Source organism: Oryctolagus cuniculus, chromosome 9 (genome assembly GCF_964237555.1).
Source record: "Oryctolagus cuniculus chromosome 9, mOryCun1.1, whole genome shotgun sequence".
NCBI classification, from domain to species: domain Eukaryota; kingdom Metazoa; phylum Chordata; class Mammalia; order Lagomorpha; family Leporidae; genus Oryctolagus; species Oryctolagus cuniculus.
The window spans coordinates 132,500,042-132,513,589 of NC_091440.1; the positions used below are offsets into that span (position 1 = coordinate 132,500,042).

The window sequence follows — 13,548 nt, forward strand, 5'->3', positions numbered from 1 at the left end:
TTGAGTCCTTATCAAGAGGATTTTACTTAACACATTTGTATTAATGAGCATTTACCATCAGGTGAGTTTCTATTAAGGAAGTCACAGCACATTAAATGAATCTGCTTCAGAAATATATTTAAATTATTAGTTATCTTTCTCCCTGGAAAAGTACTTGGACTTATGTGCCAGTTAACCTTTACGTCAGTTGAAGAAAAGCTCATAATGTGTAGAGTCCACTTTCTGCTAACCTCAGATATTGTTACAAACATAGTTGTAAGTAATGAAGTGATAGATTTTTGCCTCCTTTTTTTTTTTTTTTTTTGACAGGCAGAGTGGACAGTGAGAGAGAGAGAGAGAGAGAGACAGAGAGAAAGGTCTTCCTTTTGCCGTTGGTTCACCCTGCAATGGCCGCTGCGGCCGGCGCATCGTGCTGATCCGAAGCCAGGAGCCAGGTGCTTCTCCTGGTCTCCCATGGGGTGCAGGGCCCAAGCACTTAGGCCATCCTCCACTGCACTCCCTGGCCACAGCAGAGAGCTGGCCTGGAAGAGGGGCAACCGGGACAGAATCCGGTGCCCCGACCGGGACTAGAACCCAGTGTGCCGGTGCTGCAAGGCAGAGGATTAGCCTAGTGAGCCGCGGCGCTGGCCCGCCTCCTTTCTTATTGCCATGTGAGGAACTGGACACAGCTGGGCAGCGTGGCCAACAGCCACCCTTGCTTTCTGATTCCGGCTGCAAGTCCAGGGGCTGCCAAGACCAAGCTCCACTCCAGCTCTGCACCAGAGGGGCTCACAGGGTTCACTGAGGGCCACTGTCAGTCGTCACGGTTGCTTGCAAGAAAGGAAGCAGATTAAAGTCAGCTAAGGGAAGAGGTGCCCAGAGCAGGGTCCCAGGCTCTTCTCCGTGGTAGCCCAGAAGCACTGCTCTGACGGTGTTGCTGTGCTGTTGTGTGCACAGAGTTGCCAAGTTAGGCTTGCCTGAACCTCCATTCCCACTGGGGCCTCATCCTGAGGGCAGGGTTGATTGATTGACTGCCTGTAGGGTTCCTCTCAGTCTCTAGGGTGACTGATGCTGACGGACCCAGAGCCCTTGCTCTTGGTCACAGTGTTTGTCATCCTGGCGTGGTCAGTTACCACACTGAGACTGCAGGTGTAGAGAACTCTTACCCTAAATCACAGTGTGAGACAGTCCAGGCAGACTCAACCCCTACTGTGACCAGCTCCTACACAGATTATCCAGCTGTCTCGAACTCCATCCTGCATCACACTGTTGGACCCTGCAGTGTTACCCAGCATCTCCAGGCGGAGAGAAGCACTGCAGGCCGAGAGCAGAGGCTGGAGCTCTGTGAGCCAAATCCTCTGCTGCACGTTTGCATTGGAAAACTTTGAGATTAATGTTTTCTTTTATGTTAACTGCATCGTCTTATCTCTAAATTTTCAGTTTTAATGAAAGCTTTTCTATTTTCTCATGAAAATAATGTGTAAATAATTTAAAATGTATTGTCTGTGGATAGTTGTTCTCTTGGATACAGATAACAATACTTCTCAATTGAGCTCTTTGACCCCCACAAAAAACCCTTGTAAGATCACCAACATGTTAGAAAATATGTATGTGATCATTCATTTGTGCAATATTTATTCTTTGAATTCCTTTTGCAGTCAGGTTGTGCTTTAAGTAGTTTGTGTGCAGTCATGAGGGAGACTTAATTCTCCCCTCAGGAACTTGTAGTCTAGTGGGAGAAATGAAAGCCAGACTCTTACAGAAGAGAGGGACAGTCACCATGAGAATGTCTGGATTTCAAAGAAGGACAGCCTATGTCTCACGTCAGAGTGTCCAGGGTCAGTACCGGCTGCGGCTCCTGGCTCCAGGTTCCTGCTAATACAGCAGTGACGACCCAGGCAGTTCAGTGCCTGTCACTCGTGGGAGATGCCTGCTTTGGGTCTCAGCGCCCAGCATCAGCCAGGCCAGATCTGGCTGTTACAGGCGTTGGAGGAGTGAAGCGGAGTGCGGGAGCTCTGTCCACCTGTCTTGTCATCTGCCTCTCAAATAAATGAGATTTTTGGAAAGACAAAAACGGAGCTGAGAGTTTGCCAGGGAGACCATTGTTAATCACATAATTCCATAACTCGTTAATCAGAATTGAGATAAGTCGTATGACAAAGTACACGGTGTTATGGTAAAGTGTAACAAGGGGAAGCCCTTAGTCCAGAGGCCAGGGGAGGACTTGCAGGAGGAAAAGATGTGAACTGGTGCTGGCTGCAGGGGCCGAGCTATTTAGGCCGAGACACTTAGGGGTGGGGTTCGAGGCCATTGCAACTGCAGCAACCTGAACTCGATGAGAAGCCAGAGACGGCAGAGAACAGGAGGTGTCTGTGCTCCTGGTAAGGAGACGTTCCTCCCGCAAATCGGTGCAAGTGAGGGGGCAGCAGTGTGTGAGCACAGCTGTTAGACGGGGTCTGGGGAATGGCGCCGGCTGGGCACCAGCACGCGCACGGCTGCAGCCAGGAGAGGGCGGATGAAAGTTTTCATTCTGTTTCATTTGACATAGTTGATCGTGTCGAGCATGGTATGTTTGTGAAAGATCATTCCGAGTAACAATAGAGAAAGGTGTACTGAATCAAGGGTGCTGGTGTTGGCTAACTCGTACAGTGGCTCCGGTGGCAAGTGGTGCTTTGGACAAGGACAGAGGCAGTAGTCATGACCAGGAATGAGTATCTTCAAGAGTTGGCGACGGGAGTGTAAGAAACCGAGAGAAGCAAGAGCTTGGGGATGTCATAGTGCTGCAGTCCCAGCTGGCTGGACAGATGCTGCCGGGGGCAGGGGGGCAGGGGGGCAGCTGCTGCTCGGAATCAGGTGCGGTGACTTGCAGAGGTGGGCTGCAAGTCCGATTGATTGAAAAGAAAGGGGTGAAGACAAGGAGAAAGTAAAAACAGGAAGTGAGGTTTGGGAACGGATGCCCTAGGACTCCCAGAAACTGTCTAGGGATTAAGTAGATGAACATGAGGAGAAGGGAAGAGAGAATCAGAGATGGGAGGGCTGGGAGCCAGCCCAGGGTCGGGGCCTGGGGAGACGCGCGGGTCACTGAGAAACCCACGGCAGAAATGCGCCCGGCAGGGGTTGCCAGAGGGAAGTGTGGCGTGTGAGGCTGCTCGTGGGATTTGCCTCCTTCCTGGGACACCACCCGCCCCACCACCTTTGATTCATCAGCAGGCCCGCTTTCCCAGGCAGTAATTTGTGTTATTGGGCTTTAGAAGACACCTTTGTTAACTTTATTTTTTCATGTTAATGTAATATTATACATTATTATTATACATTATTATTATATTATACATTAATACAAAGAGAACAGATTCAATTAGGAGAAAACGTGTGTGAAAGGATTGCTTCTGGTCTGGAGTTCCTTGGTATGCCAAAATAATAATAATAATAATAATAATAATGATAGCAATAACCAAGAGGAAGTAAGGAAAAGGGCTCCCTCACCCCAGGACTTTGCAGAAATCTGGGAAGTGCTTCAGCCTTTAGCCAGTGTAGACATCGAGAGACGGGATGACCTTGGCTGAAATGGAATGATCTGACCTGAGATCAAAGGACAGGGTCTGGCCATCGAGCAGCTGGTTCTTTATCCAGAGGTCTTAGTAGTTCTGCTGCAGGCCCCTGAACAGTGTGCGCACGTTATGATTGACTGTTCAAGCAAGAACAGCAAACTCCAAGTGTTGCCCAGCGGGGTTTGCCGAGTAGGGAGGGGTGCTAAGGGGGCCTAGGCTGAACACAGACCCACTCACATGGAGTCTTCCAGAACTGAAATTTCAGACGTTTGCAGGCCTCACATTTCACATCCACAGGACTCTGGTCAATTAAATGAATATCAGCCTAATCTGTGAGTCATGACAGCTATGACTGGAATAGAACGTCAGTGTGTTTTTCCTAAGAAGATGAGCATGGGCATTAAGGTGTTACACCTGAGTGACCTGGACTAGCTTCCCTGGCTGCTCTTAAGTTTCACTTTCATTGCTAGTAAAAGGGATACAGCAGGAACTGTCTGGAAAGCCTGTTTTAGAAGAGGATTGAGTGAGACAGTATGCACTTTCAAGCACAGGAGGCATGGAGTAAGTATTATCTGTGTTTGGAAATTATGTCAAGATGGTATCTTCACACACGGCAAAACTTCCCAAAGCCTCCCTCAAAAAATATGTATTGTATTAAATCTGTGTCTATACAAGTACTAGAAATAGAGCATTGAAAAAAAAAATCCTCTGAGCTCAGGAAGCTCATAGTTTGTCAACAAAATCCCTGTGAGTAGAATTGTCCACTGGGCTTCCTTTGCCGTTGGTTCACCCTCCAATGGCCGCCACGGCCGGCGCACCACGCTGATCCGATGGCAGGAGCCAGGTACTTAACCTGGTCTCCCATGGGATGCAGGGCCCAAGCACCTGGGCCATCCTCCACTGCACTCCCTGGCCACAGCAGAGAGCTGGCCTGGAAGAGGGGCAACCGGGACAGAATCCGGTGCCCCGACCGGGACTAGAATCTGGTGTGCCAGCGCCGCAAGGCAGAGGATTAGCCTAGTGAGCCACAGCGCCGGCCCACTTGGCTATGTTTTGCAAACCTTCAGTATGTTTGCAAAGTGAATTATGGCCCACATCGAAATTAGGCTATGAACTCAGCTTTGCAAAACCAAATTAATAATTCTCCCCAGCTGAGTAGCCTCCGTTTATCCACATTGACATTAGCCCTGAGAATGTTAGAGCTTAGCATTCTCCTTGAAAAGATATCAAGGAAATGGTCTCCCCCCTTGATTGTCTCTCCGTGTAGCCCTCTGCTCGTGTCAACACAGACTATTCGAGGCACTGAACCTGAAATGGCCCGTAAGCAATTCGTCCAGACAGTGTTTCAGCTGAGAAAGTGAAGCTGAGTGCGTAGGGAACCTGAGCAAGGACGCGCAGTTGGCACACCTAGAACAGGACACGCAGTTGGCACACCTAGAACACGTTCCTGCTTACTTCGCGAGGCTGCGTGCACTCTACATGCCCTCACCACATGTCTGCTGTTTTTGCTGACAGCTGGATAACAACGGGGAGCTGCTCATCCGGAACGCGCAGCTGAAACACGCGGGAAGGTACACGTGCACGGCCCAGACCATCGTGGACAATTCCTCGGCCTCCGCGGACCTTGTTGTGCGAGGTGAGAGCATCCACGTTGTTAGCAAAACCAAAGATAGTGCGGGAATGTTCTGGACTACCTGCGTGTTCAAATCTTACACGTTTAGAGTACATGCCCCGTGTTTAAGGATGCGACGTAAGCTGTCCACCCAGTCCTAAGAAGGGTTTATCCCAGACGAGCAGTGAACAGCACCGGTTTTGTTTCATTAACTCTGCGCCTCCTAGAAAGTTACGCCACCTGCCCCCTACTAGATGCCTGTGCTGTGACACGTGGTGCTTACCGGACGTCCCCGCTTCCTGCGAGTTCTTTCCCAGCGTGTGGAGGCTGGTGCTCTTTCCCTTTGTTTTTCGGAGGGAAATACACTGTTGGTGTTTGCTGTCACCTTAGGGTTCTGTACTGACGACTGTTGTCCTAGATGTGAAGCTAATCCGTACCTGTGTCACGTTGCTGTTGGTGTCTGTGCTCTGTAAAGGGCTTGAGAATCAGATGTGACGTTCATGGGCAGTGCAGCCCCTTTGCTGTTGGGCGTGGCTGCTTGGAACAGGCCACGGTTTGTTTAAATCAGTGATGAGCCCTTCACTCGTGACCCGCAGACTGAAGGCCATCCCCTGTCTCATAGCAGCCCCAGAGGTTATCATGTTGACCTCAGCCATTCATCGGTAAAGTCTCACCAGTCTGGCAGGGGTGGGGAGCCCTGTTTCTGCCAAGGGCTGTTTGGATATTTCTGACATCATTCATGGGCCGTACAAAATTATCAACGTAAACATCAGCCTGCTGTAGACTTCCTGAATTTGAGTCTCATCCATGGTTGTGTTGGCAGGGCCAGGCCCACCCAGTGTTTCCCAAGCCTCATTTGGCCCACTGGCTGGGCAGTCCCCACCCCTGCAGCAGTCCCTACTGTCCCACTTATCCAAAAAAGTACCCTGGTGCTGCACACCTAGCTTCACAGTGCTCCGTCGGGTGCTGTCCACACTGTGGCTCGGATCTGACCCAGCCTTCGAGACGTGGCTCACGTAGCACAAACCCACGAATCCTTCTCTGGTGCTCCACATGTGAGTTCCCGGCTTCTGGCCCGTCACAGCAGTGGCTGCCTTCTTTGATGGGCTTTATGGCAGTCGGGTTATCTCTGCCGAGTTGTAATTCAGCTGGACTGCGTATCACTCATGTGCAGGGGTGGAAGAGTCCCTTTGTCCCTTTGCATAGCTTCCCAGCTGTTTGTCTCAAAATCACGGAGAAGGTTCTGTTCCACATTTCACCTGCCATTTTATTGGCCATTATTACACATTGTGCTGTCACTGATTAGTAAGTAAATGGTGTCTGGAGTGTACCTGTCACATGGCCCATCCCAGGTCTGGGTCAGTGACTACACCTGTATTGCCCACTGGAGCAGCGGGGGGCGGAGCTTGAGAGATTTCTACTCCAGGTGAACCTGTTCTCCAATACAGCAAAGTCTGGCTGAAGTTTCTTTAACCAGGTGAACTCAGATATTCATTCCACAACCCACCTACTGAAAATTAAAAGTAAAACCCTGAGGCTGCAAAACCCTGTATAAAAAAAAAGTTCTTTTAGGTTCAATATTTCCATTTAGAGTATTTTTTAAACTTGGGGCATCAGTTGTTTTCAGGAGTTACCTGGGGAAGGGCGAGTTCACTGTTCTTTCTGCTCAGACTGATAGCTGTTAGGCCATTTCCACCAAGAGATTGAATGTAGATTGAATTGAAATTACCTGCACATTAAAATGAATTAGCATTAATATTACGGTAGTGGCTGTGCTACATGCTAGAGAATGGGTGTCTCCATATGATGACATTGTGGTGAAGTTGTTATCATAACACCTGCAGATGTTTTGAGATACGCAGGGGAAAGAGGGAAATTCTACATTTGAGTGCCAGACCAGCAGTGATATCGTCACATGTAATTATGTAGTTAATAATCAGCCCAGTACGTAGTTTTTATACAGGCAAAGCTAATAACAAGCAGCTGTACCCCCCCCCCCATTATGTAGAAATAAAGTCTTTTTGTCTCTCAGTACTTTGGATCCCAGGAAAATGCCTGAAGGCAGTGGAACCTGGCAGGTGCACGCAGTAGACAGAACGCACGTCCGTGCACAGCAGCAGGGCGTCAGTAAGGCTGCAGAAGAAAGTGAAAAGCATTGCCCGCTTCGTCATCACTCTGCAAACCTTGCTTCTCTAGGAGAAAAGTATTAATTTTGTACTAAGATAAAATTACAATGAAAATAGACAGTATCGCGACAGAGCTTGTGTTGAAGAGATGTAAAAGGTGGACTTGCTCAGATGCTGTAGTGGTTGGAGTCCGAGGATACATGAATGAAAGCGCTTGCTTTATGCCTTCTAAGAATGAGGAGGAGTAGGTAAGGCATACCTCGCGTGAAGTAATAGCATCATCAGCGTGCTTATCCACGTGGGACCCTCCTGCATCTGTCTGCAACTCACAGCCCAGAGTCGTAGACAGACTCCAACCTTCCAGGGCCCTCCTGAAGCTGCGTATAGAATTCTGGGGACATGAGCATTTTCCTGGGAAAAGGATTTAGGATTGTCATCAGATTCCTTGCACCAACAACAGCCCAAAATGAATTAAGAAGCCTAATCTTTTTTTACTCCCAATCTAGATCAAGAATCTGGAAAGAAAGTCAAGGGGTGATTATTTATCTCATGTAGAAGCATTTTTTTAAAAAGCTAAAACATTCCTTGTGGTGAGATGAACCTGCACACTTGGGCTGCAAGTTGCTTCTGAAAGATTGACTCTTCAAGAACCTGCGTGTTTCCCAAAACATGCTAACCTCGTCGCAGGAGCCCCCTCTCTAGGGTTCTGCTTTCTGTGGCTCCAGTCACCTGTGGTTAGCAGTGAAATCATTACATGGAAGATTCCAGACATACAGAGCCCATCAACTTTAGCTGTGTCGTGGTCCGAGTCAGCGTGATGGGACTTTGTGCCGAGTCACTCCATCGCCCTGGCGACGCGAATCGTCCCTTTCTCCTGTGTGTCTGCCTGTGGTGTGCGCTGCCTGCCCGTTTGTTACCACTTAGTAGCCATCTGGAGGATCAGATCAGCTGTCTTGGAATCTCAGTGCTGGCTATCATGTAACCCTCTTTGTTCTGCAAAAGGGCCTCAAAGCATGAAATTTTATTACAGTGTTTTATAACGTGTTCCATTTAATGATTAGTTTTGGTACATCTTTTACTGCGTATAATTTATAAGTTAAACTTTTTCATAGAGAGGATTGTATAGGAGAAAAACGTTATCTATATCTCTGTGTATCTCTCTCTCTCTATATATATATAATATATATATGTATCTGTAAGACAGTGCACCACATTAGCTATGTGTAAGAGCTTTGCAGATTTGAGATACATTAATCCTTACTCATGTTCATATATCAATGGCCTGAACTGCAGATGTTTAAAATTAATGCCGTGACAAGGACAGTGAACAGAATAGATGGGACAACACTAAGAAAAATTTTGATAACAAAGATAGCGTATTGCATTTTATGCCCCAGAAGAAGATTAAACAAAAATAGAAATATTCACACAGAATTAAGATGTGGATTTCTTCTAGCCTGTGTTGCCTTTAAGGAAATGAATACTTAGTAAAAGCTGTAGCTGCTCTCCACAGCTAGTCTGTGTGTGTGTGCACACGTGTGTGCATTTGTGATTGTGAGTGGGAGATGCTTGATGAAGGAAATTTGAATGGGAGAAAAGAAGTGTGATTCAGGCTTAGGCTTTTGTTCCTGTTTGTGGTTAGTCTTTCTTCCACTGAAACTGTGGGCCAGGGTGGTGCTGACTGTGGTTTGGAGGGGTCGAGTTGTGCAGCAGTGGATAACTGTAACAACCGCGGGATGGTGTCTGTGTTACACTGATTGCGATCTTCCCGCCGCCAGCTGAGAAGTGTGAAGTTTATACCGAGAAAATGAAGTTAGGTTCAGACCAACAGAGAGAGCTTCTCCCACACGAGGTCCTGGCTTTTGAAAAGGAGCTCATGAGTAAGTGTCACGAAAGGAGAGAACAGCCCCAGGTCAGCACGCGGAGATCGCCGGACTCGGGGTAGGGAAGCAGTGAGCACGTGTGGGTGAGCCTGAGCTCCCCGGTCCGTCCGGGCCGCTGTAACTCCCGGGCACCGGCTGTGTGTTTCTCAGAGGTCTGGCTGCTGAGAATCCCAAGCTCACGGAGCCAGAGGGTTGGAGGCTGGCGAGGGCTCACATCCTGGTCCTGAGACTTCACTGTCCCCAAGTAGCAGAAGGGGCCACTTGGCCACTCGGCCACTGGACTCTTGTTAAGGGTGCTGCCGACAGAACCCTGGGATCTCAGCACCCCCAGGGCCCCTCCTAACACTCGGGAGACCCAGGCGTGCAGACCAGAGCACGCGCCAGAGGCAGAGCGGGCTGTGGCCCAAGTTCAGAGCCTGGTGAGGTGAGCTGTCCTGGGTCCAGCCTGCTAGTTGCTTCATACACATTTTAATTTAATGGAATAGAGTCCCAAAGTCACCTGCCGCCCTGCACTTCCTCGCCAACAGCCTCTCAGCAAACATACATGCAAACTCTCCATGTAAGCTCTGGGTGTTCCTAGACATGGCTGTGCATCAGATCTGCCAGAGGGTTCATGTAAACACACAGAACCAGGCCCCTCCTGGCTCTTCCTGAGTCACTAGCCCTGTGATGGGTTTAGCAAAACCAGATTAAAGATGGTCCCGGTGAACTCTGCATCAGCACCACCCACAGGCATTGGCCAACGCAAATACACTCAACTGATTCTCCGATTAGCAAGCAAAATCGCTTTGATGGCGGGAAACTCACCTTGCAACACTTGGGGCATTCTTAGGCAAAATAGGAAAAAATGATTTTTAAAAAAACGAACCCCATCCTAAAGTTTCACCTAAACCTCAAACTTTACACAAAACGACTCAAAACACATTATGGACTTAAATATAAAATGTAAAACCATGAAACTTTTAGGAAGCTAGGAAACAGTGTGGGTGAAAGTCTTCAAACACGGGAATAGTTGAAGAGTCCTTAGACTTGACCTCAAAAGCACAATGCAAAAATAGAAAATATGATAAACGGGCCCTTGTCAACATTTAAAAGCTTGGTTTTAGAAAGATAAGCTACAAGCCGGGGGACAAGGTTTCAAACCATTTATCTGACAAACGATGTGTATGTGGAGGATACAGAGAGTTCTCAGAACCCAACAATTAAAAAATAATCCAGTGTGACGTTTCCCTGGAAAGCGTATACAGATGGCACATCAGCGAAGGCGCCTGGTGTCACTGGCCGTAGGGCGGCACACGTGTAAACCGAGATACCATGACAGGCACCCCAGAGCTCTAACTGTAAAAGAAGAGAGCTGATGCAGAGAAGCCAAGTCGCTCACCTGTTGCTGGTGAACTTGTAAACTTTGGTAGCCCCTCTGAGAGAGACCGTGACGGTTTCCTAGCAAACTGACTTGTGCTCACCCTACAGCCCAGGACTTGCGCTCTTGGGCGTTTGTCCACAAATGGTTGTGCACACGTGTCATGTCTTTATTTAGAACTGCCCACACAGGAAGCAACCCGGATGCTCTGCACAGGTGATTTGTGAGATGGCTGGTGCGTCCCTGAGATGGAAGACCGTTCTGCGATGAAGGAGAGCCATCTGTCTGTTGATGCACGTCTTAACCTGGGGTACCTGAGGGGAATTGGGCTGATGGATACAGCAGTCTAGAAGAACGGGGTTGTAGGGCTGCAGGGGGGATGGGTGGTTGTCAGGCTTTAGAGAGGAGGAGGAGAAGGGAGAGGCTGTGGCTGTGAAAGGGAAGTGTGGGACACCCTTGTGATGAACTGCTGTGTTTCTCAGCTGAGGGCCTGGTCCCTTAAGTCCCTGCATGTGCTGAACCTAAGAATTGTTGAGAACCAAATGCATACACACAGACACACAAATGCAGGTGAAGCTGGTGGACTCTGGGTGATGTCGGTGGACTATATCAAAGTCCGCTTCTGGTTGTGATGTTGAACTGTAGGTGTGCAAAATGTTACTATGATAGGTGGTGGGTGAAAGCTATGCACAATCTGTCTGTACTAGTTTTCATGGTTGCAGGCAAATCTACAGTTAGCTCAAAACATTTAAAGCATCACAGGACTTTGAATACACTGGGAAAACAAAAGGCTGTGTTCCTACGGGCACGTTATCTTGGGGCAAGTGTGATGTGATGAGGAGGAGGCGCACCCTGGTACTGTTTGAACAGATGGTGGCCCATGCACTCCTGTCTCAGGAGGGGAGCCCTCAGAGCTGGCGGATGAGTGGGGAGCAGAGGGGAACATGAGCTCTGCCCCCACCTCTTCCCCCTGCTGTTGTCTCAGGCCTTACTCTAAACGAGTATCGAGCATGTATTTGAAGAATGTCATTATGGGGAGCGTCGAATTTGCAGCATTCTGAGGCAACCAGATGCTTAAGGGCGGCTTTGCTTGGCCAATCTCTGTTTTGACCAAATCCCCACCCCCAAGATGGTGACAATGAAGCAAGCCATCAACTGGGGAGTGCATGGAAGACAGGTTGCGGGTCCTGTGGTTTTGTTTATGTGTTTTGGGGATGAATTAATTTTGAAATAGATTTCAGTGATGCCCTTCAGAGTCTGCAGCGCAAACCCAGTGCAAGTGAATCCGGAGCCCAGTGAAAAGTGGTGGTGGTGTTAGCTGGAGGCTGTGCAGGGGCTGGGAGCCCAGGAAGAGACGAGGTTAACTCCACGCTATTCCCCTTGTCCTGTTTTAACACTGGTGAAATTAAGCACCAGCTCATGCCGAGTAAGACTCTTAGTTTAACAACTTCAAAGCCCGTAGTCTTAGCTGCTAGACCAGGTGCCCACCCCATCAGAGCACCACACCACAGACGCCTGTAACAGTTCCACCAAAAACTAACAAAACCGAAACGAAAAGCAACCCCCCAGCCAGAGCCCTGATGTGATCATAGCTTTGCAGGAGGTTGTAATGCCTTTCTTGCTATTAGGACTTTTAACTTGCTTAGACCAGATTTTGGTGAACGGTTTATTTTTTCCTGCAGTGACCAATTTGTTGACATCACCTGGAAATCATACTGTGTCAGTGACAGAAGTTCTGAATCAACCCTTAACAGGGAGGGGTAACGTCTGTGGCCAAAGGCATTCAGCAGACAAGCCACTATGAGTTGCTCACTATTTAAAAGACCCGTGGGGTTCAAAACTGTTTTGTCTTAGTTTTTGAAAAAAGGAGCAAACGCCTATGCTTCAGACAGTTTCCGCTCCCAGTGTCAGCTCCACGCTGAGGGAGTCGGCAGCAGTTCCCTGTTCTCTGGCAGGTGTGCTGTGGGTTTCACTGCTCCTGCCTGTGGGCTTGGTCTCAGGCTGCTTCCCGGGGAACCCAGCACCGTGCAGCGCCCTGTGTGAGTGGTGTCTGCCGGAGCGCGTGTCAGTCCTGCAGCTCGGAGCTGAGCCCTGCAGGGAAAGCCTTTTCAGGACGGACTCGGCAGCCAGCACGTGTACACACACATGGACAGCTCATGTACACACACACGTGCAGCTCGTGTACACACACAGACAGCTCCTGTACATACACATGCAGCTCATGCACACACACACACGTGCAGCTTGTGCACACACACACGTGCAGCTCATGTACACACACGTGCAGCTGGTGTACACACACAGACAGCTCATGTACACACACATGCAGCTCATGTACACACACGTGCAGCTCGTGTACACACACGTGTAGCTCATGCACATACACGTGCAGCTCATGTACACACATGTGCAGCTCATGCACACACACATGCAGCTCGTGTACACATGGACAGCTCATGTACACACACACGTACAGCTCGTGTAAAAACACACGTGCAGCTCATGTACACACACAGACAGCTCCTGTACACACACACGTACAGCTCGTGTAAAAACACACGTGCAGCTCATGTACACACACAGACAGCTCCTGTACACACACACATGCAGCTCATGCACACACACAGACAGCTCCTGTACACACACACGTACAGCTCGTGTAAAAACACACGTGCAGCATGTGTACACACACATGTGGACAGCTCATGTACACACACATGCAACTGGCATACACACACATGGACAGCTCATGTACACACACACGTGCAGCTCATGTACACACACATGTGCAGCTCGCCCAATCAACCCTCCTGCAGGAGTTGCTTTTGGGCAGCATTCAAAAATGGACCATAGAATTAGGCTACGAAAGCAAGAAAGTGGGCTCTAACTTGTACAAGGTTTACCGCTTTGCCTGACATTTCCGTGAATTAGAGTGGTCTTGGCAGTGCTGGTGGCTACTAGGAACGCTTTGTCGACACCTGAGTGGACAAACGTGTTGGCCACTAGAATTGCCAAAATCAGGCATGCAATCAGGACTACA

The 13,548-nt window shown here is 48.9% G+C and overlaps 1 protein-coding gene across 6 annotated transcripts in view; it reads left to right on the plus strand.

Annotated features, from left to right (window-relative positions):
• CNTN1 (contactin 1) overlaps nt 1-13,548 on the plus strand; it is a 379,791-nt gene that overhangs the window by 282,795 nt on the left and 83,448 nt on the right. For all 6 annotated transcript variants that reach the window (XM_051850934.2, XM_051850935.2, XM_051850936.2 and 3 more), the window contains one exon: nt 5,043-5,163. In XM_051850934.2, coding sequence (XP_051706894.1) covers nt 5,043-5,163 — 121 coding nt within the window. The remainder of the gene's footprint in view (nt 1-5,042; nt 5,164-13,548) is intronic.